The 26,878-nt window shown below is 40.1% G+C and overlaps 6 protein-coding genes across 10 annotated transcripts; 3 read left to right on the top strand and 3 right to left on the bottom strand.

The window, feature by feature from the left end:
• The first annotated feature begins 114 nt into the window (after window positions 1-114).
• Window positions 115-4,214, top strand: LOC119547106. 4 transcript variants are annotated; one of them, XM_037853813.1, is made up of 8 exons: window positions 115-431; window positions 493-650; window positions 712-992; window positions 1,060-1,243; window positions 1,296-1,683; window positions 3,362-3,579; window positions 3,638-3,772; window positions 3,826-4,214. In XM_037853813.1, exons 1-8 carry the CDS (start codon window positions 280-282, stop codon window positions 3,948-3,950), a joined length of 1,641 nt encoding a protein of 546 aa, XP_037709741.1. In that variant the 5' UTR covers window positions 115-279; the 3' UTR covers window positions 3,951-4,214. The 4 variants fall into 4 exon arrangements, with proteins under 4 accessions (XP_037709741.1, XP_037709740.1, XP_037709743.1 ...); XM_037853812.1 differs by having other exon boundaries at window positions 3,263-3,579; XM_037853814.1 differs by having other exon boundaries at window positions 331-431; window positions 497-650; window positions 3,263-3,579.
• Window positions 4,215-4,241: 27 nt separating this feature from the next.
• LOC119547108 (transmembrane protein 147) lies at window positions 4,242-5,631 on the bottom strand. The gene is made up of 4 exons (XM_037853818.1): window positions 5,466-5,631; window positions 5,233-5,371; window positions 5,055-5,163; window positions 4,242-4,773 (listed from the first exon to the last, which is right to left on the bottom strand). Exons 1-4 carry the CDS (start codon window positions 5,537-5,539, stop codon window positions 4,412-4,414), a joined length of 684 nt encoding a protein of 227 aa, XP_037709746.1. The 5' UTR covers window positions 5,540-5,631; the 3' UTR covers window positions 4,242-4,411.
• A 470-nt stretch (window positions 5,632-6,101) lies between these two features.
• Window positions 6,102-8,184, top strand: LOC119548802 (syntaxin-5). Its single transcript, XM_037856379.1, has 3 exons — window positions 6,102-6,120; window positions 6,213-7,064; window positions 7,405-8,184. The coding sequence occupies exons 2-3, from the start codon at window positions 6,398-6,400 to the stop codon at window positions 8,136-8,138; spliced, it is 1,401 nt and encodes a 466-aa protein (XP_037712307.1). The 5' UTR covers window positions 6,102-6,120; window positions 6,213-6,397; the 3' UTR covers window positions 8,139-8,184.
• A 650-nt stretch (window positions 8,185-8,834) lies between these two features.
• Window positions 8,835-9,856, bottom strand: LOC119548803 (protein cornichon). 2 transcript variants are annotated; one of them, XM_037856382.1, is made up of 5 exons: window positions 9,796-9,856; window positions 9,548-9,730; window positions 9,374-9,486; window positions 9,142-9,285; window positions 8,835-9,077 (listed from the first exon to the last, which is right to left on the bottom strand). In XM_037856382.1, the coding sequence occupies exons 2-5, from the start codon at window positions 9,695-9,697 to the stop codon at window positions 9,050-9,052; spliced, it is 435 nt and encodes a 144-aa protein (XP_037712310.1). In that variant the 5' UTR covers window positions 9,698-9,730; window positions 9,796-9,856; the 3' UTR covers window positions 8,835-9,049. The 2 variants fall into 2 exon arrangements, with proteins under 2 accessions (XP_037712310.1, XP_037712308.1); XM_037856380.1 differs by lacking the exon at window positions 9,796-9,856 and having other exon boundaries at window positions 9,548-9,783.
• Window positions 9,857-10,129: 273 nt separating this feature from the next.
• Window positions 10,130-12,561, top strand: LOC119548799 (cell division cycle protein 20 homolog). The gene is made up of 3 exons (XM_037856377.1): window positions 10,130-10,597; window positions 10,770-11,079; window positions 11,331-12,561. The coding sequence occupies exons 1-3, from the start codon at window positions 10,286-10,288 to the stop codon at window positions 12,275-12,277; spliced, it is 1,569 nt and encodes a 522-aa protein (XP_037712305.1). The 5' UTR covers window positions 10,130-10,285; the 3' UTR covers window positions 12,278-12,561.
• On the bottom strand, window positions 12,555-25,600 carry LOC119548801 (NF-kappa-B inhibitor cactus). Its single transcript, XM_037856378.1, has 7 exons — window positions 25,445-25,600; window positions 24,208-24,951; window positions 22,730-22,907; window positions 22,280-22,490; window positions 14,178-14,266; window positions 13,855-14,112; window positions 12,555-12,895 (listed from the first exon to the last, which is right to left on the bottom strand). Exons 2-7 carry the CDS (start codon window positions 24,918-24,920, stop codon window positions 12,824-12,826), a joined length of 1,521 nt encoding a protein of 506 aa, XP_037712306.1. The 5' UTR covers window positions 24,921-24,951; window positions 25,445-25,600; the 3' UTR covers window positions 12,555-12,823.
• Between the last annotated feature and the right edge of the window lie 1,278 nt (window positions 25,601-26,878).

Genomic DNA, 26,878 nt, shown 5'->3' with positions numbered 1-26,878 from the left:
TCATAATGTTTTCTTAAAATATTGGCTACTTTTCATTTATATTTTTAAAAGAACTTTTATTTGGATTTTCCCTGGACGTCAACGCTTGGAATTTAAATACCGATACGATATTTCGATCATTTCTGTCACCTCTAGTCTCCTTAGGGCTGCCAAATAGAAAGTACCGTTAGCTGAGGGCTACGCGTACTACGCCGCCATTTTAAAAGTTCACCTTTTTTGGCAATATCTTTTTAAATACCCTTTTCGGGTACGGTTTAAGTGTTTAATGTAGTAGGTAATATGGCGATACCTAAGCTGGACTTAGATTTGTTTAAGGGAAACATCCTCGATTCGTGCTGGAAAGTGGGAGGCCGAGGCCGCAAGTCCCATTCATCGGCTTTTGCACAATTCGATCGTAATGAGATCGCCGCTGTGGATATAGTCGCTTGTTGGTAAATAAAGCCGTACTTACCTAATCATTTCAACTCCCCAACTAAATTTTCAACTTTTAAGCAAGCAAATCACTAATTTAATAGAAGAAAACTCATTTAGAGGCCGCCGATCAAATCTTTTGGCAACAAGGAAGAAGGAAAATTTTAGTTTTAAGGATTTTTCGCGCTTGGCATACGGCGCTACCAATATTTATAGATGTCAGGTGGACATACTTTTGGGTAGGCGTTGGTTTGAATTTTAGGGAACCGCTTAAACATATTATATTTCTCATACTCTTAGGGGATACCATGCTTTTGATGGAGCAAATGAAACGTACCAACGTGGATTTGGTTCTTACGACCACGAAATCTGTAGTGGTCAAGGAATCGGGGATAGGATGCCAACGCAAACGTAAGCGCGTGATTACCAAGAAGTCAAAGGTCACCGTCTCCAAGCGTCCCAGATTGCAGGAGTCGGAGCTTCTGGACAAATCCACTCAGGAGTATTACGAAAATATACTATCCGAATGTCAGTTGTGGCAATCAGAGTACACACAGCAGGTGGAAGAGGACTTACACGAGGTGGGCCGCCAATCAATACATGTATTAAACAATTTCCTTTTTCATCTACTTAATTTGTTCACAACAGTCCATTGAACCACCCAGAAGTTGCACACAATCAAAGTCATATCATGCCATTACCATTACCGAAGAATTTCAAATTCACGAAGATCAGAGCCATATTATGCCATCTGATGGTTTTGGCGACGGCGAGGATATGGATTTAACCATTTTCGAAGAACTTTTCCCCAAAGGCGACCAAAGGAAAACATGTAAGGAAAACTCCAGTTAGAAAGTCAATTCATCTAAAAAAAATTTTTATAGTAAAGCGGCGCTCAGTAACCCAAGATTCAACTGACATTTTACCAGATAAAATGCCGAGATTGGATGAAGTAAATGTTTTCGAAGCTAACAATGCTATTATGACCCAAATCTTTCCGCATAACATTGAGCCAGCTGACATATCTCAAGTATGCTGCGAACCATCGGTCCAGTATGTATTGGAGAATTTTGAAGAAATCACATACAGCAAGCCGAAAAATCGTCGCAAAAGAAAGCTGATAGTAGACAAGCGTATTGAGTACACTAAAGAACAACTGGTAAAGCAAAGACTCAAGTATATGAATGATTATTCATCTAGAGAGGTTATAGTAAAAGAGCCATCGAAACAGCTAAAAACACCGAACGAACTTTTATGTAAACTGAATAACAAGTAAGTCATTGTTTTTCAGCAATTTAAATACCCTTGCAGAGGGTATTGTGATTTCAGTCAGACGTTTTCAAAGCAGTATAGGAGACATTTTCGAAATTTCACTAGACGAGTCAATCTAGCCGCGTCTGCGTGTTCGTCCGTCTGTCGTTTCTACGCAAACTAGGCAGACTAGACAACTTTATACTTCAGCTCCCATAGGAATGATTAAAGAAATAACGGAAACAAAATTATAACATCGTTGTTCTCGATCATATTCTCTTCTACTTTGGGTATATCCTATTTTCTGATTCCAGAATTCTAAATAAAATGATTTTATAATAAGCCGACTATATCATACAGCTGCCATAGGTACGTTTTAAAAATGAATGATAAAATAATCTAAATAAAAGTATAGCTTTGTTGTTTTTAGTCATACGCTCTTCTACTCTGGATCATGTAAATGTAACAATACATTTTAAGATTTTTGAGTTTCCAATTTTTATACCCTTGCAGAGGGTATATTGATTTCAGTCAGAAGTTTGCAACGCAGTGAAGGAGACGTTTCCGACCCCATAAAGTATATATATTCTTGATCAGCATGACTAGACGAGTCGGTTTAGCCATGTCCGTCTGTCCGTCTGTCCGTCTGTCCGTCTGTCCGTCCGTTTCTACGCAAACTAGTCTCTCAGTTTTAAAGCTATCGGGCTGAAACTTTCCCAAAAGTCTTATATCTTTTGCAGGTAGTATATAAGTCGGAACCAGCCGGATCGGACAACTATATCTTATAGCTCCCATAGGAATAATCGGGCAAAAAAATTTAAAAAAATTATATCTTTGGTGTTTTTTAGCATATAACCTCCTAAGCTTGGAAATAACATTTTTTAATTAGTTTTGAATTTTGAATTAAATTATATCGAAATCGGACGACTATATCATATAGCTGCCATAGGAACGATCGGAAAATTGGTGGAAAAATAATATGAAACAAATTATAGCTTCGGTGTTTTTCAACATATAACCTCCAACGCTCGGAAATAACATTTTTTAATTAGTTCTGAATTTCGAATTTAATTTTATCAAAATCGGACGACTATATCATACAGCTGCCATAGGAACGATCGGAAAATTGGTAGGAAAATAATATGAAACAAACTATAGCTTCGGTGTTTTTTAACATATAACCTCCTACGCTTGGAAATAACATTTTTTAATTAGTTCTGAATTTCGAATTTAATTTTATCAAAATCGGACGACTATATCATATAGCTGCCATAGGAACGATCGAAAAATTGGTAGGAAAATAATATGAAACAAATTATAGCTTCGGTGTTTTTTGACATATTATCTTATACTATTGGGAATATCATTTTTTGTGTTTTTAAATTTAATAATTATAGCTGCAAGGGTATATAAGCTTCGGCTTGCCGAAGCTAACTTCCTTTCTTGTTTATGTAAAATTCGGACAAAAAATCTGTCATAGGAACTGTCGGTATATTTGCTTTCAAATCGTTTGAGTATGCGATTTCAGTAACTGCAAGCTGCAAGGTACATAAACTTCGGCTTGCCGATTCTAGCTTTTTAATTTAATTTTTCTTTTTAGTTTATTTTGTTCAGCTATAAGTAATAACATCGGCATTAACTCAAATAAAGATCAAATGCAAAACGAGTCTGAAAATACATTAAGAACAATATTTGGCAGCGAATTTACAGAGACGCTTTCCAAGGAAATCTTTGCTCAGCTAGCTGGCAAGAAAAGTTCAAGAAATACAGACGCATATATAAATCAACCTATTCCCCTCGAAATGGAAGACATTTTACTAACTCCTGAGCAACCTAGCTATGTAATTGGTAACGATCTACCAATCAATAATAACAATTTGTATGAACGCAGTCTACTATGTCAGAATAATAATTTTGGTGAGATAAATTCACACAAAAGACATGGATATATACCTAATATTTTCATTTTCCACAGATATTCATAGCGTGATGATGGAACTTTTAAGCATTTGGCGTAATAATCCAGAAATCATTGGAATCAATGCCAATGATTTCATCAAATCTTTTGTTGATCGCATCAAGGCTTCGCTAGCTTTTCTTCATTTGTTGTGTAAGCTAAAATTAAAATAGTTGATACAAAATAATACAGAAATTCAATTTCAGATCTTAGACGCGACAGATTCATAGAGATCTCAAAGCGAATTAACTCCCTTGAAATGGACCAAATTACTCTGGGCAAAGAGTCCGCTAAGCTCATAGAAAATCTTACGCAAGGCGAGACTTTCTAAACATTTTATAACGAGTCTATAAGACTATAAACTGTTGTTTTCATGGGTATCGCCACAACTTTGTAATTGTTAGTTCGGTCAAAATGTACCATTCAGTTATCGTTATAGGTATAAGCTAAAATTAGCCTTCTGTGCAAAAATTGCAATCCTTTAAGAAGCCGTCTTCTTAAACTATTCATTATCATCTTGTTATTGTTAAATCGGGCAAGGATGCCTAAGTCAAATCGTTTATTTTTTCCTTGTCGATGAAATACTGTCTAGTTTCACTGTACCCATTAAAACTCGTGTACATATTTTTGTTACTATTACGTTATCGTAGCTATAATTCATTAACATTTGGGGTAATTCTCTAAACCGTAATTGTTGTCTTCGTTACAAAATCTCATTCTCTCTGTGACAACATCAAAAATAAACAAATTACAAAACAAAAAGGATACAAGGAGTGTGGCACAATCAATGAATTAAATGCCGATCTGCTGGGCCAGACCCGAGTAGATGTGCAGCGTGCAGAATCCAATTACGGCAGCCACGAGCGCTTTCACAGCCACCGTCAGCCAGGGTCCGAGGGTCAGGATGTGGAGCATGCCCTCTAGCCAGACGCCCTTGAAGACTGTCACCGCCAGCAACAAACTAACCAGCGGTTTCAGCGCCTTGTTGAGATCGTGACGGGTGAACAGCCAGATCAGAGTGGCCGTGGTTATGTGCTGCACCAGGAGCACATTCGACTCCAGACACTTGAGTATGTAGATCCAGCTGAACTCAGTTCCTCGGGCTCCTACCCACAGCATAATGCCTCGAGAGAGAATCACCTCGGCAGTGGCCCCTGCAAAAAAGTAGTATATCTTTAGTTTTAAGGGCTTTTGGTTATCAGAGGTAGAAAACCTTTTAAGAGAAATTATTTCTAAGCGAATACAATTTTAAAATTCCTGTCAGTAAAAAGATCAAACAAATGTTGATCGGCTAGCTCCATTATTCAATATAAGAGATGAACTCTAAACTACGCTAGATGAGTATCTAATAGATTGTACAAGTTAAGGATCAAAAAGTAAAACTTGTAAAACTACCCTCATCATGGCTTTAATTAAGTTATTTGGTTCAACCTACATCCAAGTCCAGCGGTGATAAGTTTGGAGTGTCCCTTGCCAGGAATGCGACTCAGGATAAGGGCAAACCCGAGCAGATCGGCGATGTCCACGCTGCACCTGAAGATCTCCTAAAAGCAGAGAGTAGACACCTTAACCTCAGCAATTGGGTAAAGGTAAATAAAGATAAGCACACGCACCGCGAAGAAGTTGAACTCGCCGCTGGAGGAAGGTGCGTCCGAGTAGAAGAATGTGGCCAGCACGAGCATCTTGACGAGCTGTGTGAATATGTAAATGCCGCCGGCCTGCACGCACTTCCAGAAGGCTCCATATTCTGATCTGTGAAAAACATAAAAACCGGGACAATTCATAAATGTTTTCATTGACCTGGCGGACTTGGCAGTTTGCAGAGTGAAAACAGCGGGAAACTCACAGGCCGGAGTATTTGTAGGTGAAGTAGTACGGCGTCAGCAGGGCCACGCAATTTCCAAAGTGATACAGTGTCATTTTCTTTGATAAACTATGGCTATTTTGGTTGGCTTAATTAAGAGAAGAATTAAAAGTTGAAAAGAAAAAAACTAGCGTTGCTCGCCGTTGGTTATCGATATGTGCATGTCAGTGTTGTCGTGGCTTATAGCTATTTTTAGGGGTAAACTAAAATGGAGTAAAAGCTAAAATAACGACAAAATTAGTATAATATTCTCAAACAAACAAAATAAAATGAAGACATTCTAGTTTTTTGTGTGTGGAATTTTAGGTATTGTTTTTGATATAACAATTAGCCAATGCCATGGTATATTGCTAATGGCTCAATATAACTAAAACATAGGTGCTGTATCTCAAAAATAAAAGATTTTTCTTAGCTGTAAGACATTTTGGAGAATAGTAAACATACAAAAATGGAAGTCGTTGAGCTTAAATATAGTTTTAATTGATTTTACAATTCTCAAAATAGCTAGATCTGACGGGAAAACCGAACAGCCGCGAACTATCGATAGTTGCTTAGATATCAACACGTCATCGTCATCTGTCATCTGTGAGGTGTGCTCGTGTGTGTGTGAAATGAGTGTGTGTGTTGGTGCGTGTGAGTGAGTTTTCTGCAATCTTCAACAATTATTATGAATTTTAGGCAAAACCCAGGGAAAATGCTTAAACAAAACCAAAATTATATTTTGTTTAGGACACACAGGACTGCCAACTAAGTGCCGAGCGGTAAAACGAACGAAAAAACAGTGCTTCAGAAAAGAAAACAAAGGGGGAAAATTTCGCCAATCGCAGGAAAGTCCAACAGATCAGATCGTTTTTGTGTGCATATGAGAAAACGGCAACGTCAACTCCCCGGGACAAGCTGCAATCTGAAATGAGATGCAAACCCGAAGACGCCTCCATCAAACGGACCAGCAGGATTACAGCAGCAGTACCTATACCATTCAAGAGGATCAGCAGGGAGGAGCAGGCGCAGGATCTGGGGGAACGGGAGCAGCTGGCGGATCGGTAGGACTCTTAGCACAGTCTTTGGTTCAACCACCGTCTGCTCACGAGGCGGCCATCCAGATTGGAGACGCCAACCAGTCGGGGCAATCCCTTGAGGCAGTCGACTACTCCGACGATAAGTACGGCAAGGCGGCTCGCCAGTGGAACCTTCGAGCCTTCTCTGGCCAGGCACTGCGCACCTTGACTGCCGCTGCCGCCGTGGTCACCGGCAATCAACAGGGCACTAACGACAATAGCCAAAGCAACTACAGCTACCCAGCTTCCATTCCGACCAGTTCGCAGTTTTATCAACCGAGGGAGGAGCACCAGGAGTCGGAACCCGAGCCGGAGATCTTCGTCATGGCTGCCCGCGATCGGACGGGCGAGTTCGCCAACGCGATTCGATCGCTGCAGGCACGCAACATCACCAGGGCAGTCAATATCCGCGATCCCCGCAAAGCCAAGCAGGTGCAGAGCTATTCGGAGTTCATGATGGTGGCCAGGTTCATCGGCAAGAACATAGCCAGCACCTACGCCAAGCTAGAGAAGCTCACCATGTGTAAGTACGTGGTTTCTCAGGAAACCGATTAGTGTTACACATTCAAATTGAAAAAATATTCCCTTATATTGGGGGTGACACAGAAGTCACCAGGTGCCTAAAAGTATGCAAGAAAGTATTTTAGGCTGATAAGTATAAGGAAATCATTTAGAAAGAGTACTATATGCTTTATTTACTCCATACATTTAGACACCTGAAATGACAATTAAGTTTCTGTGGATCCCCCATTAATTAGTTTTCTATTGGTTTTATGACCTTCTAAAATGCTTAGATATGGATGTTATCCATATGTTTTCAAAAATAAATTATCTTATAAGCTTTTTAATACTGTTCATTTCAGTGGCCAAAAAGAAGAGTCTATTCGACGACAGACCGCAAGAGATCCAGGAGCTGACCTACATCATCAAAGGCGACCTTAATGCGTTGAACCAACAGATCGCCCGACTGCAGGACATCTCCAAGGACCAACGGCGTCACACGAACGGCAAACACTTGGTGTCACATTCCTCCAACATGGTACTGGCCCTGCAATCCAAGCTGGCCAGCATGAGCACGGACTTCAAGCAGATTTTGGAGGTGCGCACAGAGAACCTCAAGCAGCAGAAGACGCGGCGTGATCAGTTTAGCCAGGGACCAGGTCCGTTGGCTGCCCACACCGTCTCGCCGTCGACGGCTAAGCAGGGGTCGCTGCTCCTCAGCGAGGAAAATCAAGCAGTGAGCATAGACATGGGAAGCAGCGATTCAACACCGCTCCTGTCAACCCAGACACAGATGGCCATCTACGATGACTCGGATAACTACGTCCAGCAGCGGGCGGAAACCATGCAAAACATAGAATCTACCATCGTTGAGTTGGGTGGCATTTTCCAGCAGCTGGCGCATATGGTCAAGGAGCAGGAAGAGATCGTGGAGCGTATTGACACGAATGTGGCGGATGCGGAATTAAATATTGAGGCGGCCCACGGCGAGATCCTGAAATACTTTCAGTCCGTCTCCAAGAACCGCTGGTTGATGATCAAGATATTCGGCGTTCTTATATTCTTCTTCCTGTTCTTCGTTGTTTTTATGTCGTAATCAAACGCCAGTTGCCCATTAAACGCCCCATGTACCTACCCATGTATACAGCATTTTAATTTAATCAAGATTTAATCACAATATTGTTTATTCCAAGCTGTGGCCTCCCGGAACGATTGTAAAATAAAGTTATAAATACGTATGAAAGCAAATGGGATTTATTTGGGGAACTAGAGGGTGACTTTGAATGTGGAGCAACATATGCATATGAGTAACATTACAAATATCTTTTGTTTTTAATGTTTTATACTTTCACAGTAGTCTAAGGTATATATTTCATTATCAATCATACAATTTGTATTTATTTCAAATATATATTCATTAAATCTAGATATATTATTCAATGGGGATGCCATATTTGTTATTTAAATGAGGAAAATGTTTACTAATGTTACTAAATGTTTGACTAACAAATTATGTACATGAAAAGTGCTTGCTAATCATTAGCACCTAACCATATAAAATACTGGGGCTATTTCTATGTTGGCCCTGCTGATAAGGTTAAGCACCTTTCGCAATCTTTATTATCTAAAGTGTTGCTCCACGTTCCTCGTGTTCAGTCAAAGACTCCGCTATCCCTCAAGCTAAACAGGAAAAATGAAAATTGGTTACTTCGATTTGATTTTTATTTAATGCTTAAAATCCAACTACACCAAGTATGTGAAATGCAAAAATCAAAATAAAAACACGTTACAATCTCTTACTGCACACAATAGATTAAATATTATAAAAAACAAAGCTGTAAGATGTTTGTATGGATTTACACTAGAATTTACAAGTGAAGTATTGTTCGCTGTTGATGGAGAGTCTCCCCTAAAAAGGGAGTCTCTTCCCGAGTTATGACAACTAATACACGATGCGGATGCACTGGCGCCAACAATGAGATCCCCAGGCAGCTGCCTCAATGCCCTCTATGTCGAGATGAGCGAATAAACCATGCTAAAATTAGCGAGAAACGTTAGACAAACGAGGACCCGGCCACCCAGAAATCAATTATAATTACCCGTATATGTAGTAGAAGAAGCTGATCAAGTAGACGGCCAGTTTAATCCAACCCTCTCGCATATTCCGGGATAAAGTATCGGTTTTTAGGACCGTGGTGGGATCGTACAGTCCGGGTCCAGACATCACGGGGCGATTTTTGTAGCTGAAAATTACAGAAACATTAGTAATGCAAAGAGTTAATAGTTTTCTATTTGGTGTCCCATTCCAGCCTCGTAAAATGAGTCACTTACCGCCAAATATGATAGGCTATGAGGGGTATGTTGATGCATAGTGAGAACCATTCACCGCAGAACAAGAACAACAAATTGAGGAAAATGTGCAGCAAATACTCCGGTAAAACCAGCTGAAATATAATAATAACAATTAAATGACTAACTTTAAGAGGAAGCACCAGGTTTACTGACCGGGTTGAGGCTATTGCACTGATCAATTGGGTTTTTGTAATCAGTTTTTAACTCGTCGAACGCAATAACATGAAATATTGCGAAAAATATTAAAAATGCATCGCCGATCAAGGCCACAATATACGTGAAGGCGGTGAAGTTGAAGGCCATCTTGTAATATCGCTGGAACACGACTTTCAGGCGCTAAACAAAGTGACTTGCTAATTATTTACGTAAAATTCGGCTTCCAATTGTACGAAAAGACTCACTTGTTTTTTACAAGGGCGGCGATGATGACAGCTGTGCGTCAGGGATGCATTAAATTAGAGGTTCGTAATAGAAGGGGCACACTAAAAAATAAGAAAGTTAAAAACAATTATAAAAAATATTTTAATATTTTAAAAAGTAATCCAATAAAAGTTAAAATTTTTTAAATTTGAATATTTAACTAAAAATACTTTCAAAAAACTTGTATATTTTGTTTTATTGTTTAAGTGCATATTGGCATCTGTATACACCATTTTTTTTTTAATTGTTCTTTCTGGTATATTTGTCAGCCATTAAAAAATACCATTTGCAGGTAGGCAGCCTGCGGTCACACTGCAATTCCAAAACGAACCGCCATTTATGTTGCATCCAGGAAACCGAAGAAAAATCTGATCTGAGTGATCTATGAAGTTCAAACGACTCTCGTGCAATTAATAGACAATTGTTTTATAAATACAAAACCTATCTGACACCCTAAAACATCGGAAAACCATGTCTCAGTTCAATTTTGTAAGCGATTTGCAGAATGCCTTGATCATGGATGGGGAGACGCGCGGACCTCCGCCCCGGTGGAAGAAGAAGCTGGAGGCGTCTCTTAATGGAAGTGCCAGTACCACCCGATCGGTTCTGTCCGTCTCGTATAATACCAGCTTCTCGGGGGTCCAGGCGCCCGCGAAGACACCTGGAAAAAGCAGCGAGGGCAAGGCCAAGAAGTCCACAACCACGCCGACCAAGACTCCTGGCGGCGGAGATCGCTTCATCCCAAACCGGGCGGCCACCAACTTTGAGTTGGCGCACTTTCTGGTAAGGATATACATATATATAATCCCGTCATATATGGTAATTTGTAGTATACGACGAGCTATATAGTATTTAAATCATTTACGAACTTGTTCCAGCCTCCAAAGGGTCAATTATATTTTATTTTGCGAGGAATTTTGTCATAAAAATGATATAATATTATTTCCGATCTTAGGTAAACAAGGAGTCTGACGAGGAGAACGAAAAGGCAACCTCAAGTAACAGCAACGAGAGCAATGTCCAGGCTTCTGCTCACAAGGGCGAGCGGCAAAAACTCATCTCCGAGGTGGCCCAGATAGGCGATTCCAAAGGTGGCCGCATTTTGTGCTACCAAAATAAGGCTCCAGCTGCTCCGGAAACGCACACTAATCCTCTGAAGGTGGTGTACTCCATTAAAACGCCCATATCGACGAAGAGTGGCTCACGCTATATACCCACCACATCCGAGAGAATTCTGGATGCTCCTGATTTTATCAACGATTACTGTAGGTTTATACTAGATTTATTTATTTGTTACAATAGATTATCTCTATTTCTTCGTGATCAGAATTCTGAGTATAGGGAGACAAATCTTTAGATGATGCTTTTAAGTAATTGCATTTCCAAAAATAAGATGCTTTGCAGAAAAATCTAATGTTTATTATATATTTTTTATTAATTTATTTAATTTAAATAATTCTAAAATGTTCGTAACAAACTATTGAACTCAATATTTCTCATAAATTATCCTTTTCAGATCTCAATCTTATGGACTGGAGTGCTGACAACATCGTGGCCGTCGCCTTGGGCAGTTGCGTCTATTTGTGGAATGCTCAGACTGGAAACATCGAGCAGCTCGCGGAATTTGAGGAGGGCGACTATGCAGGGTCTCTGTCGTGGATCCAAGAGGGTCAGATCCTGGCCATCGGTAACAGCACCGGTGCCGTGGAGCTGTGGGACTGCTCCAAGGTGAAGAGACTGCGAGTGATGGATGGTCACAGCGCCCGAGTGGGGTCCCTGGCCTGGAATTCGTTCTTGGTGTCTTCTGGCAGTCGGGACGGCACCATTGTCCACCACGACGTGCGTTCGCGGGAGCACAAGCTGTCGTCCTTGGCCGGTCACACGCAGGAGGTTTGCGGCCTGAAGTGGTCCACGGATTTCAAGTATCTGGCTAGCGGAGGCAATGACAATCTGGTGAATGTGTGGTCTGCGGCCAGCAGTGGAGTGGGAACTGCCAGTGATCCTCTGCACAAATTCAGCGATCATCAGGCAGCAGTGCGTGCTTTGGCCTGGTGTCCCTGGCAACCGAGCACTTTGGCCTCTGGCGGTGGCACCGCCGATCGCTGCATCAAGTTCTGGAATGTGAACAACGGCACCCTGATGAAATCGGTGGACTCCAAGTCACAGGTCTGCTCGCTGCTGTTCTCGCGGCACTACAGGGAACTTATCTCCGCCCATGGATTTGCCAACAATCAACTGACAATTTGGAAGTATCCAACCATGGTGAAGCAAGCCGATTTGACTGGGCATACATCACGTGTCCTGCAGATGGCCATGTCCCCGGATGGCAGCACCGTAATCAGTGCTGGAGCCGACGAAACCCTGCGCCTGTGGAACTGTTTTGCCCCCGATCCTTTGGCGGCCAAAAAATCTGTTTCGAACAGCAAGGCCAAACAGAGCGTCTTCCGGCAGAGCATCCGTTAAAGAGGATTTATCCGACTAGAACTGTTTAGCCCTTTATTAAATTAAGAAGTTATGTTTCACGGGCGGAGCTGTTTTCCCCCGTCCTTTCCAGACTAGACAATTATATTTTGAATGCTTTGCCTTTTTATTAGTTCCCGTTCCATGTTTCGTAATCTTGTATTTATGGATAGTTCTTTCAATATGTGCCCCCACCGACGATATATGGATAATACAATTTTGTCAATTACTTTTATTTCTTAGAGTTAAGTTTGTGTGCGTATAAATAAAATGCTTGACATTCTGCATCCTTGTATGCTTTATTTCGCTCTAAATACTATCGTTAACACAAGCAATTCAATTCGTTTCGGTCTTCCACTTGCTGGGATAGTAAGTACATTATGTTCCAGTTCCTGAATCTGTTTGTGAACGTGTGTCAATGTGCAAACATTTCTGGGCAGGAAAGGCGTGCTTTTGAAAACAGCAATTAAACCAGGTCGGGAATTCGGGTTGTGTTAATCATAACGTGTATGTTTAGTCTAAGTCGTATGTACAGATTGGGTGGGGCATTCAGGCAACTGTCATGGGATTGCCACCGTTGTAGCTGACAAAGTAGCGCGGATCGCCAAAGCGATCGTACATCTGTAAGTACAAAAGGGTCGCAAAAAGCAGGTTAAAATAAAGTTAACAATTATGTGTTAGGTAAAACTTTAATCTCTTAAACAAGAGCCACAACAAGCCACAAAATAAGCAAACAACATAACAAGAACAAGTAAATAATAAAGAAAGAAAAGTTTCAAGTCTAGACAGAATTACAAACCTTTTAGATCCATACAACATCAAATTAAATTTCAATTACCGATTTTTATGCAAATTTTTTGTAGAGTAAAATATTTATTTTGCAACATCATTTCAGTCAGAACATGAAAACATCAATTAGATTTAGCTAACTTAGTACTACGATTTATGATTCCACTTTTTAATGATAAAATATTAGTTGGTTTATTCACGCACACTCGCACGCACATACAAAATTACAAACATACGAACACAGGCACACAATACATAGAAGTAGGTGAAGAGAAATAGCAACAAACATAGAGTTTTACATTGGACAGCTTAATATAATATAAAATGGTACAGTGCATTTCCCTTACGAGTATAGAAGAATTTCAATTTTAGAACGCACACAAGATGTCCTGACAATAAGTATTTATCTACGGTTGGTACAGCTAGTTGCAAACGGCGTTTACAACCAGCATTATTGGTTCGATTTGTTTTTAATGGGCTCTACTAAAACATAGATCCCCTAATCAAATATGTGCGGATATTTTATTTACTTGCTGCTCTTCTGCTGTTTGCTTTTCTTTTGTTTTTCTTTGTTAATTTTTTTTTGGTTAACAATACATAAGTGTTACAATAGTTATTTGCTCAAGTGTAACAATTTGTTTTCCAACTGAATACCAGTTCAGCTTGGGACTCCTTTCTTATTTAGATTTGAACATTTTGGAAGCTGGTGGTGGCCCATTTCAAATTGTGTCTTACGCTCTACGATCCCAATGATCTTTTCTTGGTACATTTTCTTAAGCACTGACGCTCACCTTCGTATCGTCTAGATCTTCGATATCGCTACTGTCGTAGTCACTGTCTGGAGGCGTTACGGTCTCCGCTCCGCGTTTCTCTAGGATGTTTTGCATGCGCGACTTGTTCATGATGCACGCGAACTGGTAGGCCGTCAATCCGGCGAAGGTTGCCGTCTCCAGGTTGAGTTTCTCGCACTCGTCGAGCAGGAAGTTGGCCAGATCCTCGTTGCAGCCCTCGATCGCAATGTGCAGAGGTGTGCGGCCCGATTTGCCCTCCTGTAAAAACGATAGTTCGTCATTAGTATGCTTATTAGTATGCTATTACTCAATTTTAAACTTACCCTAGCGTTAATGTCGGCTCCATGGGATACCAAAATGCGTAAGATATCGATGTGTCCCGCCTCGGCAGCCAGATGAACACAGCGCTCTCCTGGAATGAAAAAAGGTAGATTTTGGTTAGAAAACTGTTTCAGGTTATTAAAAAGGGTTTCTTATTTTATATTACTAACATATTATATTTTGTACTATGAATTTAAAAATATATAAACAAAGAACAAACGCCAGAGTTGGTAAACATTTTCAAATCTTAAGTTCATCACACCTTTTGCACCACAGGGCGACATAAAAATGCTTATTGATACTCGTCATACTAATGACCAAGAGTGGTACGATAGTTACTCATTATAAAAAAGCTTAAACGTGTTTAAAAATATGAGTGTATCAATCAATACTTTCAGTTTGCATACTATAACCACCATTGTGGATCGAAAAAGCTGTGTTTATGAATGAAACTCGATCCCTGTGCCGAAGCTTTACCTCAGTGCAAAAAAACAGCTTTCCGTTGTAAAACAAGTAGCGTTTTATAATACGAACAAAAAAGCTTTGATTACGACAATGGTCGGCTGGGTGGCTAAAGGGGGTTTTCGCCAAAAGGGGGGGCTGGGTGCCAAGTGGAGGCTTTTGCCTTATAAGACAATATGACAACCCGTTGACTTCGCATGCGAGTATCTGTGTGCCCGATCGCCAGGCATTGGTGTGCGTTGAAAAACCCAAGAAATTCCCACAATAAAACAGCAGCAATAACAACAAAGGCGAGTGACGAGGTAAAGCGGGAAAAAAACAACAAAATAAAATACAAAAAAATCCAACAGTTGGCGTTAAGTTAAGTTAACAAACCAAATACAAAGTTGGCTTTTGGGTTTCTGCTTCGGCAACAAGTTTGCTCAAGTTCAAATTGGTTTGAGCATATAGAAATCTGATATATGGATACACCAACACAAGTGCTTAAAAATAATAATAAAAAATGTGCAATAATTCAATTGACATTTTGGGAAGAGCAACGAGGCGAATTCTAATCATGTTTCATTCAGTTTCTATCTTGTTTGCGGATGCTTTCGGCTTTTATCAGAGGTTCATTTTAATAAAAAAATGTGTAGTATAACAATGAAACAAAAAGTTTACATGACTCTTTGAGTAATGGTTTCTAAATAGTGTGACCCATACCCATCTTTCTACAAAAAAAATGTTAACTAAAGCAAACTGAAGTAAATAAATTAAGCGAGTTAGGTTTTATCTATTTCATTCTATTCCGTTTTCGACTGCTTCTACAGATTCTTCCTCAATTGAATCTCGTATTTTCAGATCGAGTTGTTGTTCGCATACAGATCAAACGACTAAGAAACTAAAAAAAGACTGAAAACAAAGGTGAATTGTTTAGTTTCTGTTTGTTTTTGTATCCCATGCCTTCGCTTTTATGGCTTTATGATTAGTTGACGTAGTGGTTGTTGCTGTTACTGCTTTTGCCATATTTTTGCCCGGTTTTTTGTAGTTTTATTTTTTTGCGGCTGGGCTACACGTGCTGTTGATTGACTTTCACACACAAACAGTTGGCACATTTGCATGAATCGCACACATTTACATGGCCAGTCAGAGATTTCCGCTAAGGTACTGTTGTTGTCTTTAAGCCGAGAACTATCTGTGGTAATACACTAAAAATTCCACCCGTGAGTCATTTGAAAGGAGAGATAACCTCAGGGGAACTCTGGAAAAACAATAAAACGATTGAGGTTATCGTACAAAGATTAAAAAACCTAAGTACTCACGGGATTTTGAAAACCCAAATCTGTTTTTGCAAAAGAAAGCGGCCCAAGAAAGCCGGCAGTCCAGTTTTTTATGTTTTTTTTTTGTTAATCTCGGACTTGACAGCTTACAAAAGCAACAATTGTGTCACAAGATAAAAATAACGATGACCACATGGAGATTTTTAAGCTCGACTAACTAAAAGAGAAGCCGATGAGCTAGTAAAAGACAATCCTCATTGTTGTTGCCTTTTCAGCACAGCAACGTGCCAATCGTTAGCATACGATTAAAGACCCATGTATACACAGCGATATTAGATATTAATAGACGAACGGCCAGTGCCAGTATAAAACATGAAATATGAAACACAAAAGTTTGTTTCAAACTTTGTTTTGCTCTTGGGAATTCCCCATCGCGGGACAAAAGGCTGCGTCACAAGATCCCCAGCTTATAATCCGTTCTCTTAGCCAGCAAGTCTGAGACGAAGACACGTCTACAGAAAGCAGTTAGACCAGAAATGATCGCGGCGATTGCTCAATAATTAGATATAACCGATTTTAGCATGTTTTGTACCGGTCGAAAATCGTATTAAATCTGAACGTTTCGTTTCAATTTATACAAGCAATTGAAATTTTAATGGGTTCAATTGTCACAAATATTTTAAGCTTTATACTTTTATTGGGGCATAACTTTTCTGACAAATTCACAAAAATATTATCTCCTTGGGAATATTTTTAAGCTTGATGTCACGCCTCGAAAAAGACAAGCTCGAACTAGAAAAAACAGCGCGCAGTTGAGATAACAAAAAGTAGAATAGATTAGATCTTTTGGACAAAGAAAATCAAATTGTCAATTGCCTGCCTTGGGAAAACAACAGAATTTTGAAAGTATTTGTTTTTGCAGTGGTTATAACTGCAATCGGATTCGGGCTTTAGCAACTAATGGCCGTTATGAAATCGTTTATAACTGCGCATTATGGGAAATTCTATTTGCCCGGCACTTAACCACCTAAACACTTTCACAAACGGCACCACCACCGCCCACTTGATCCGATCGCCCCTCGAACCGCCCCTTGCAGCACCCCAATATCACACACCCATTAACCTGTACGACGATATGATGTCGTTACTATTTACACAGGCGGCAAAAAGGCAACGATATCGACAACGACCTTATGAGAAAAACCCAACGGCGCAGTTGAGAGTACTCCACAAGTCACCCGAAGTCGCAAAGTTCATAAATTTATTGACAGCGCAAATATTAAACGCAACGCTGTCTTTGCTTAATTTTAATTAATTGAGTTTATTGTCAGGGCAGAGTTTTGGTATTTCTACAACGGGTTTTTCGCGTATGGCTTTTGTTTCAGTTTTTTTTTATTTCCAATATTTATCTCTTGTATTCCCCAGCTTATTTGTCCTTCGGTTTGGGTCACCGATTCATAATTATACAATTACAAACAGTATTGGAGTGGGAATATCTGAAAGCTGTTACCAGTTCTCCCCCCAAACGCGTGCCAAAAGAAGTTACCAGGCCATTGGGGGAATTACCTGGCACAAAACCCACTTAGGCCCACAAGACATAGACATGGTCGATCAAAACACACGGCAACTGTCCAAATACGACTGGCTGGCAAATACTCCCAAAAAAATATACAAACAGACAAAGGCGGGGAGAAAAGACAATATCAAATTAAAAGTTGTTTACCCCCAAGACTTCTGGGCGCCGATGGGTTATTTATTTGCTCATATGAAAGTACACACATATCATTATGTGTTCGAACTTTCCCAATGTGGAAATTAGCTAAAGTAAAGTGAAAAACCCAGGTGGCGGGCTGCAGCCGGCCGCCAAATGAAGCGAAAACAAACAGCACAATTTAGCACAATTAAAGCCATGGATTTTCCATGCCATGACTACGACGACGACGACGACTGACTTGGCAATGAAAGTGTTTTGAAAGCAGCTCGAGCTCGGCTCAGCTCAATCCGCCCCCCCATGATCGCCCTCCTGGCCAGTCCTCCACATATCGCTCGATCGTTATGTCAGCGGATTCGCCTTGTTGACTTTCTTTCGAGCTATGAATGCGAATGCAAATAACACCCGACCCAACCAAAATCAACCGGGGATCGTCAGCCACGTGTGATACTGAATGAAAATATCAAATAAAAGAAATAAGTTAAAAAGAAAACACAACACTCAATTTGTGGAGAATCCCAAAGGGGTCAGCATTGTTGGAAGGAGATCAGTTGTAGGTTTTTCTGTTTGTCAACTCGGTTGCAGTTAGGATTTTCCTCCAACGTCAGGTATTATTCACTGCGTTACTTCACTTCCGTCACTTTGTTTTTATTTTTTTGCATTAGCATGAGCTCATTGTAAGTTTCTGGTATTATTCTTAAAGTGCACACAGGTCTCGCAGTTATTCAATGAGGAAGTATTATGTTGAATAGCTTTAAATCTATTATATCTCTCACTTTTTAAAAGTTGTTGAGAAATATTAGAATACGGTTGTTTCAGTTACTTTAAAGTCAATAAACTTTGATACGCAGAAAACTGATTGATATCACTTAGATTATTTAAAGCTGACAGTGGATCAAAGCCAAAAAAGGGAAGTACACATTTCCGTTTTAAAAACGTAGTTAACCTTGTTTGTTGTCCGTTAAAGTGAATGAACTTTAAGATCTTCGCAAAACTCGCAATCTGAGCTGATTCTTAAAAAGTCCTCAGTCAATGGTTTATCAAAATGATTTCCGACATCCGTTTTCCGTAAAGGCTGAATCTTTTGAAAGTGAGATATGGGATCTCTTCAGCGGGTATACTATAGCCCAATCAAGGCAGCTGCGAAAACGGGAGAGTCCCGATTTAACCTTGTGTCTCTGTCAATTGTCATGACTAATTTGTTGTTGTTTATGGGCACTATATGCATCGATGTAAGCTCATTAACAGTCGACAGATTCCAGAATGTCGTAGATCTGAGATGTCAATAAATAGCGAACACTCAATTAATACCAAAAACGGGTTTTCGATGGTGTAAGGCTAAGTAAACTTGGCCCATTTGGTAGGTCTCCATTCGATATTCTAGTACCAGTAACAGGTGCAGTCGAAAGTTCAAGTTGTTTGCCTATAGAATCCCAGTGACGCTCGTTGTGCACTTATTTCTTTCCCATTCATCATATTGCTGATTCTTTATGTAGTAATTTGAAAGGTGCGCAAATGCTGTTTAGGTTTTTCAGAAATTCTGTCTACTCATCGTTTAACAGCGGGTTTCTACGGTTCTCATTTTTTTAGAGCACGAGACCTTTACTACACATATGGCTAAAATCCCTGGCGAATAGCGTAATATTCGAGCGGTAAAACCTGCACCCTGATAAAATGGCCAGTTATCTTCTTTAATGCGAAAGGGGGCCAGGGCGTTAGAAAGCGCTGAATGTGGAGTGTATCATATAATCGCACAGTAAACGACCACCTGTGGGGTTTTCCTCGGTGCTGATAACGCACGATTTCCAGTTAGCAATGTCTGCTGACGATCGAACACCGCTGGACATATCTCATTTGCTTTTTGCCAGCTTATCAGCCGGGGAAGTACGGGAATGACTGCTCTTAATTGTGATTTCAGTTGCCAGGCCACAGATTTCATGGGTTCTTCGCTTAAATAAAGATATGTACTAGTACCAAACGCCACACATGCAGGACAAATGTGTGGTTCTGAAATTCCCTGGTTCGGTTAACCCGGCATTTGTTTATTGCTCACCAAGAGACCGATAAGACCAGACGTTTTTCTGTCTTCCCCATGCCCCGCGGGAAATTCTACGTTATTTATTGGAATTAATGCAGAGTCCACAGTAGGATTTCCTTCGAAATTTATAAAACCCGGCTTGATATTGGCGTCACGAAATTCGTACCGCGAAAATAGTTTATTTTTACAGATAACCGTGTCACAATCGTGTTTACTATCAACAGTGGGAATTTCTGGCATTCTTGGTTTTCCAAAAAGCGGGCAAACAAAGTTGTCAAGCGAAATGAACTAGGGAAGGAAGTCCTATACTATTTATAGAGCCCGTCCTAGAGAGCCTTGCGTGCGTTTATTTATATAATAGCAGTCCATTTCCCAGTTGCGTGCCAAGCGCGTTAATGAGGGCCCAAAAATGGATTACGGCCCAGTAACGGCCGCTTGGTCGGCCCCATAATTACTTTAGTGGGGATTTCCAGAAAGTACAGAAATATTATTTCGGAGGTGGCCTCTGTGCCTTTGATAACGAACCTTTCCCAATTTCCGTTTTTGTCTGCGCCTTTAATCGGCTTATTGCTATCATTACTTCATTAGTATTATTTGTTTTTCTTCTGGTGCATTCTTTTAAAGTCTGCTCTTGCTTGGCTCTCGGCCAAAAGGGAAAATGTGGCCTATTTTTGTCGCAAACGCTAAAATTTTCCGTTGCATTTTATCTAATTTAGAAGGGAATGTCTAACATTTTTAAATTCGGATGGGAATGACTTTATATTTAGCAAGGCAACACTAGAATTCCATAGTTGTAAAAAAAATGATGGTAATTGTCCCACAGGGAGCACTGACGCAAAAATATAAATAAATATTTATAAATACATATATCATAAGAACGTTATCCTAAAAACCGTATTCTATAGGGAGCCAAACCCTTATGTATTTTTTTCCCGATTTGGATTGATTAAAGCACTTTAAAAAGGATGGATGTTGCCGGAGAGAACTAGAACAATCTGTTGAGATCTGGGGGTGTGTTTATACCTCAGGGACAGAGATGCTGACGTCAATGCTGGAGTAGATTGGGAAATGGTCCACATATTGCTAGGTTCTGGTGTTTACATAGTAATCTGCCTCGTGTACACAGAGAGCTGCCCCCAAAATCCCGCCCCGAATAATTTAAATTGCTTTCGAATTTAATGCTGTGGCAGTGGGAAAACCCAGAGATTTCAAAAAGGCAAAATGCTCAAAAGCGTCCGACCGTCTCGTTTCTTTTTGCTTTGTCGGTTTTTAATAGTTTTTGTCGGAAATGTCTGCGCTGTTGCTTTTGGCTAGCCGAAATACATTATGTGTCTTGTATGAGCAGGTTATATATAGCATCTATATATCCACAATATGCGGAGCAGCTGTTTTGTGAAGTTCCAAACCGGTTGGCACTGCTTAAGGCTGGCCGACGGTTACAAAAAAAATGTTTGTTCACCAAATGTTTGCCACTCACGAGTTCGGATTTTATTTTTGGCAAGGTTATACATAGCAAAAAACCTGAGAGGCAAAAGGCCAATAGAAATCGATTAAACAAACGAAAGGTTAAAAGCAAATAACTTTGATTTTGCAACACTTTCTGACAAGTTTATTAACCTCACTGGAGGAGTTCCACCGATAATTACAAAACTTTTACTTTCCCTTGAATTCAAATTTAAATTTGAATATTTTCTAAATCTTTTTTTAGAAAATAATTAGAATTATGTCATAATAAGTAATTTACTAGTTCAAACTAGCGTTCAGTGTGCTACAAAGCATGCATTATTAATGAAAATTTAAATATAGAACCCTTTTCGATTACTCCTACGTATGAAATACAATTTGTGTGGGTGGCAGTAGCTTTCAAATCGATAATTCGATTTCTGGTCCGCGAATACAGAACAAAATCAAATAAGGAAACAAATGTTAATGATGGGACACGCCTGCCTTTACGCATGGAAAATAAATTTCATTTAAGATTATTTCCTCGATGCAATGCATTCGGAATTAAGTCGAGCGGGTGAAACAAAGCAAATCAATGAATTTCCATTTCGAAAAGAGCCTTACGTAAATTAGTTTCAGATTCTCCATCCGCCAAACAAATAAATATTTACCTATCCTTGTATAAAATCGTTTTTATTATACTTTGCTGACGTCTGAAACTTTGCCAATGTTCTTTGCGTTTTTCGTTTATTTTGGTTAATCAATAACGCAAATGGGAATAGCAATGGGAAGGGGGCGGAGGGAGGTTGTTGCTTTAACCATTTGATGAGCGAAAAATTCAGGCGAAATGTGTTGGGGAGGCCAATGTATTTTTGGCATCTGCTCAAAGGCGTCCATAGCCTATAACCATGTGTATGCACGTCTATAACGTATATACATTCTATATGGCAGACGACAATGTCTCGCATTGTGGCTAGCCGTTGGCGGGACATCAGTTATATATAGAGCTATATATTGTGTACACTTTTGGCACAGATTCATAATTCTCATGATAAATGGCGGAAAATGCTGGGCCAAAAATAATCAATTCACTAGAGCGAACAAATTCCTACATTTTTGGAACGCATATAACTTGTGGTTACCATTTGCCTTGCTAATAAATATAATAGATACATATTTGCCTTCACTTACCATCATAGTTGCGAATCTCCAGATCGGCGGGGAGTCGGGCGTAGCTCAGAGAGCTCACTGCCTTATCGTTGGAACGATGTCCGTATTGTCGGTGGGCTTCGTGGATTTCCGTGGCTCCAAACTTCTCTGTCAAGGCCCGGACGCACTGTTTCTCCCCGGCGATACAGGAAAGATGCAGGGCTGTGTTTCCATGACGATCGCGCACCGTGGGCTATTCAAATGAGTAATTATACGAAGGAATTGTAGTATTTTTGGATTGAAATGGTTGATAAAGTTTAAATGTTGAGTTAAAGAGAATTGTGAATGAATTTCAGCTGTTAATAATGGTTAATGATTAACAAGCTTACAGCTCGGCACAAATCTTTAGTTACTTGAGGTACTCAAAAGGTATACATTTTATAAAAGATGAGTGTTTTCAAGCGGTTCTTTAAGAATTCTACTGAATATTACCTCAGCTCCAGCCAGTAGCAGTATCCTCATGATATTCGGCTGGGCCGTGAGGGCGGCCAGGTGAAGGGGAGTCTGGGCCACATCGTTCTGGATGTTCAGCAGGCACGGATGCGGGGCCATGCGAATTAGGGCTGCCACCACGTCCACGGATCCCGAAATACAGGCCAGGTGCAGAGGTCTGAAACAAGAGACAGAGCAAAAGATACAACATGAATTTGTGGGTTTATTTACCTGCCGCTCGGCACCCGCACTTTCTTCCCTTCCTGTACACTTGTCGTCTGCCATGTGGCGGCGTAAAAACCCAAGTAAGTTAAGTAGAGACAAAGTAATGTGAAGAAAGAAGAGGTGCCCCGAAAAACCTGTTCCCGTACCTGCCCACATACCAGGAAAACCCCGAAGCCTGACTAAAACACATGTGTCAGTCGCGTTTCTCGCCTCAGACAATGGTCTTTGAGTGATTCACGAAACTCTCCCCTTAGCTCGCTTGGTGGTCAGTGCAATGTCGCGGGGTCTCTTTTATTTTGGGAAATTTTGAGATTCTCATCGGAAATACAGCACGTATAAGTTCAAAGAAACTTGATTCAACAATGATTCAAAGATTGTGCTGAAAATCTATAATCGCATTCATCACGTGAATTTTCCCAAAATTAAATTCGTATTCTCCCTTAATCATTTTGTCATAAACCGACTAATTTTAGAGCCTATCATTGAAGAAATTGACAAAATTTATTTATATTCGCTATACTTATTAAGAAGCAATTCTCGTTCAGTGACTATGCATAATGTTTATTCAAAGATTATTCGCTTTTAATGGTTGCCTATATATAGACGATTTGTTATTCCCAAATCTGACCAAAAAACAACTTGACTAGGGTTGATAACATATTTAAAATTATTTTGTAGGTAAACATGTTTCTAAGGTTTTTATAATAAATGCATGTTATAGAACTTGGCATTGATAATTCCTAGGCATTAGGTTAAGCTGTTATAAGGCCATAAATCATGCCTGGAAAATTCCCAAAATTTAAAAAAAACCTCAGTAAATCCGCTTTGATGTTATCTATAGGTCACATTGAGCATAATAATAGAATATAATACGAAATATTTCTGTTCTTCTGTTCCAAAAGTCCAGTGCCCTTTGTACTGCCAAGGGGGTTTAAATCATCCTTGGGAAATTACCCAAATAATTTAAGTTATCAATAAGTTAGTTTGTATTTGGAAGAATCAGCAGTATTTCTGCATTGATTTAAAAATTAAATTGGCATTTATAAGTCCAGTGACCTTTATAATACACAATTTAATTTTTTAGTTTTGAGGTTTGTTAAATTCAATGGTTATCTTCTGATTTATTTTCATTTAAATTAAAATATAAACCTATTTATAGCATGGGCAGCTATATTTATGTTTTATACTAAACCTAACGATAACTTCTTCTGACTATTTGCTTCGAAAGCGGGTTTCCCATTTAGTTTACTTACGTGTCGCCGTCGTCGTTTTGCTGATAGAACTGCTCCCAGGCGTTCAAGTTGTTGATGCTGCTGGGCGGAGCGGATGAGGTGGCTCCTGATCCCGTGGGATTCTGATTCGCGGTGGTGCTGGCTGTGGAGGATTGGACCTTGCTGCGACCGGAGATCTGGGTGCTGCTCTGGCCGAGATTGTTGAGCTGTTCGCCGCGGCTGACCAGGTGGCTTTCGACGGTCCATTGTGGGATGCCTGTGTCCGCGCTGTGTTTGAGTCGCATTGGATCGACGCTGGGGTCCTGGTGCTCCTCCTCCTCCTTGTTGTCCTGTTCCTCCTCCTGGTCCTCCTCTTCGTCGATTATGCCGGAATCGAGGACGACGGGCTGTACTTTGCGGGGCTCCTCCTGGTCCTGTTTCGTATCCTTCTGCTGATCCTTCTGCTCCTCCGAGTCGGGGGCTATCTCCTCGCTGAAGATCTGCGAGGACTGGGGGCCGGAAATGAAGCCCGAGTCGCTGGTCTCGTTTGGCACGCAAAATTCCTTTTGCTTGTTAATGGCGGCCGCTTTTTGATCTTCTGTTTTGCCGCCAAATTTACCGCTAGTGGGTAGTGAGGGTGAGGGGTTAGCTGCGTTTGCGGGGGCACGCTGCTCAACACTGGCAGCGCTGCAGCTGCAGTCACTTGTTGCTTTTGCCTTTGTTGCTGCCTCCGCTGCTTTTGTTGGGCTCGGCATTTTCGTGCTTTTCCGGGCTCTCTCAGTTGGGCTGTAAATACATATATATATATATATATGTTATATATACACACACATATATATATTTTCTTGTTTCGTTTTGAACTTTGCTTTTGAGCTCAGTCTTGAGCGCTCTGTCGCTCTTTCTCTCCTTCACATGCACACGCACACTAAGCGCTCATCTGCTCGCTCCAAGTGCGAGTGAAACAAACATATGGACTTCAACGAACAAGTGAAAACGCAATAATTTTGTAGATTAAAGTTAATAATTTTACATACAAGTGTAGCCACAGAAACATAAAAATTACGGTTTCACTATGGTTGGTTATTTTTGATTTTGCAGTTTGATAAACGATTTTATTGCCTCTTCACGTTTGTTTCACCCGCACACCACACACACACACTCAAGCACACATGGGGAGATTTTTATCTCCCCTTTAGCACAGCTTCCTTTTTCAATTTCTTTTTAATTGCAGCTTCTTTGCTTTAAGTTTGGGCACTATATTCCATTTATTTCTCACTACCTTGCTTTTTAATTGTCTTGCAAAAATTGCCTTTACACGCGCAGTTATTCTGTGTTGAACTCAAATGAATTTGTAATCTACAGTTCGCATAGTACCCGTGCGACGTCTGCTTTCTTTCGCGTTGCGAATTTGATTGGCATCGGATCGAGAGCGAGTTATAGACTATATGGCATCGAATCGGAGAGCGCTTTAGGCTACATACATATACGTATGGCCTCTTTATATAGTATCAAAACAAAACGAGAGAGCCAAAGAGAGTACCGTTGTGCTTGGGTTTTTTGGAGCTCTTTCTGTGTGGGTGCGTTGAGTGGAGCACACGGAGTTGCCGGATCAGCGGCAGAGCGCCAATTTCAAATTTACCAGCAGCACAAACAACAACAAAAGTAGCTGCAGCAACAAAAGCAACCACAGCCGCGATACATATGTGTGTTTATTTATACTTTTTACTTACGGCGAGTTCTACAAAGCGTTGCGATGTTCAGGGCTCTGTGGATGAAATGCGTATGACGTCGGAGCCGACAAACATCGGGGAAACAGCCGCTGAGTTGACCGATCGGAAATTGTTTCGCTTTGGCCTCTGCCGCGCAGGATCTTGGAGATTGTCTACCTGGTTTTCACTCTCGGTTCTTCACATCTTCACACAAATTCATATTATTATCAGTTTTCTGAATTTCTGGGGATATTCTGTGCGCTTGATTTGTCATGGGGATGCTGCCTCCTTTATGGGTTTTTTTATATTTAATCAAACGTAAGTGCCTAAGGGTGAAATACATTTTTTTTTAATATTAGAGGTCTACAAGGTCGTGCTAGTAGTAAGATTCCAAGAATCCCATTCTTAGATTAAGATTCAATTACTATGAATTTTTGGAGTTTTCAGTGTTTCTTTTCTTGGGGGTTGCGCTTTTAAGTTAACTTGATTGTGTGGGAAATTTAGAATGTAATTAATAATAATTAATATAATTAAACTATTTGTATATACTTGTGTTTTTTAAACTGTAGAATGTTTAACTTGCCTGAAAAAAGTATAACAAATTTAAAAGTTTCATAATTTAGCAGCAATTAATAGACTTAATAAGCTTTAATTGGATGTAACTCATTAACTTCTAGCACTTAAACTTTTTATAATACAAAAAGAACACAAAATGGCCTAAATTTGCATCAGAAAAAGAATAAGTACAAATGCATTGGTAATGCATTATGACTTTAGTTTTCCCTCAAAAAAGATTTCGGCATTTGTCCTCAATATTGACCGAGACACGAGAGATGACAAAGTTGGCGAGGGGAAATCAATCTTTATTAAAAAGTTATGGCGGTTATGGCGGAAACACAACCAACAAAATGTTAGTTTTTTAAGTCATTTGTTGCACGTTTTAATCAACCATGTGAAGTGTTGAGAACACTAGTGAACATACATACATAAGTCTGAAAGGTGTG

The sequence above is a fragment of the Drosophila subpulchrella genome, chromosome 2L (genome assembly GCF_014743375.2).
Source record: "Drosophila subpulchrella strain 33 F10 #4 breed RU33 chromosome 2L, RU_Dsub_v1.1 Primary Assembly, whole genome shotgun sequence".
NCBI lineage: Eukaryota > Metazoa > Arthropoda > Insecta > Diptera > Drosophilidae > Drosophila > Drosophila subpulchrella.
This window is presented reverse-complemented; position numbering and strand designations above follow the sequence as displayed.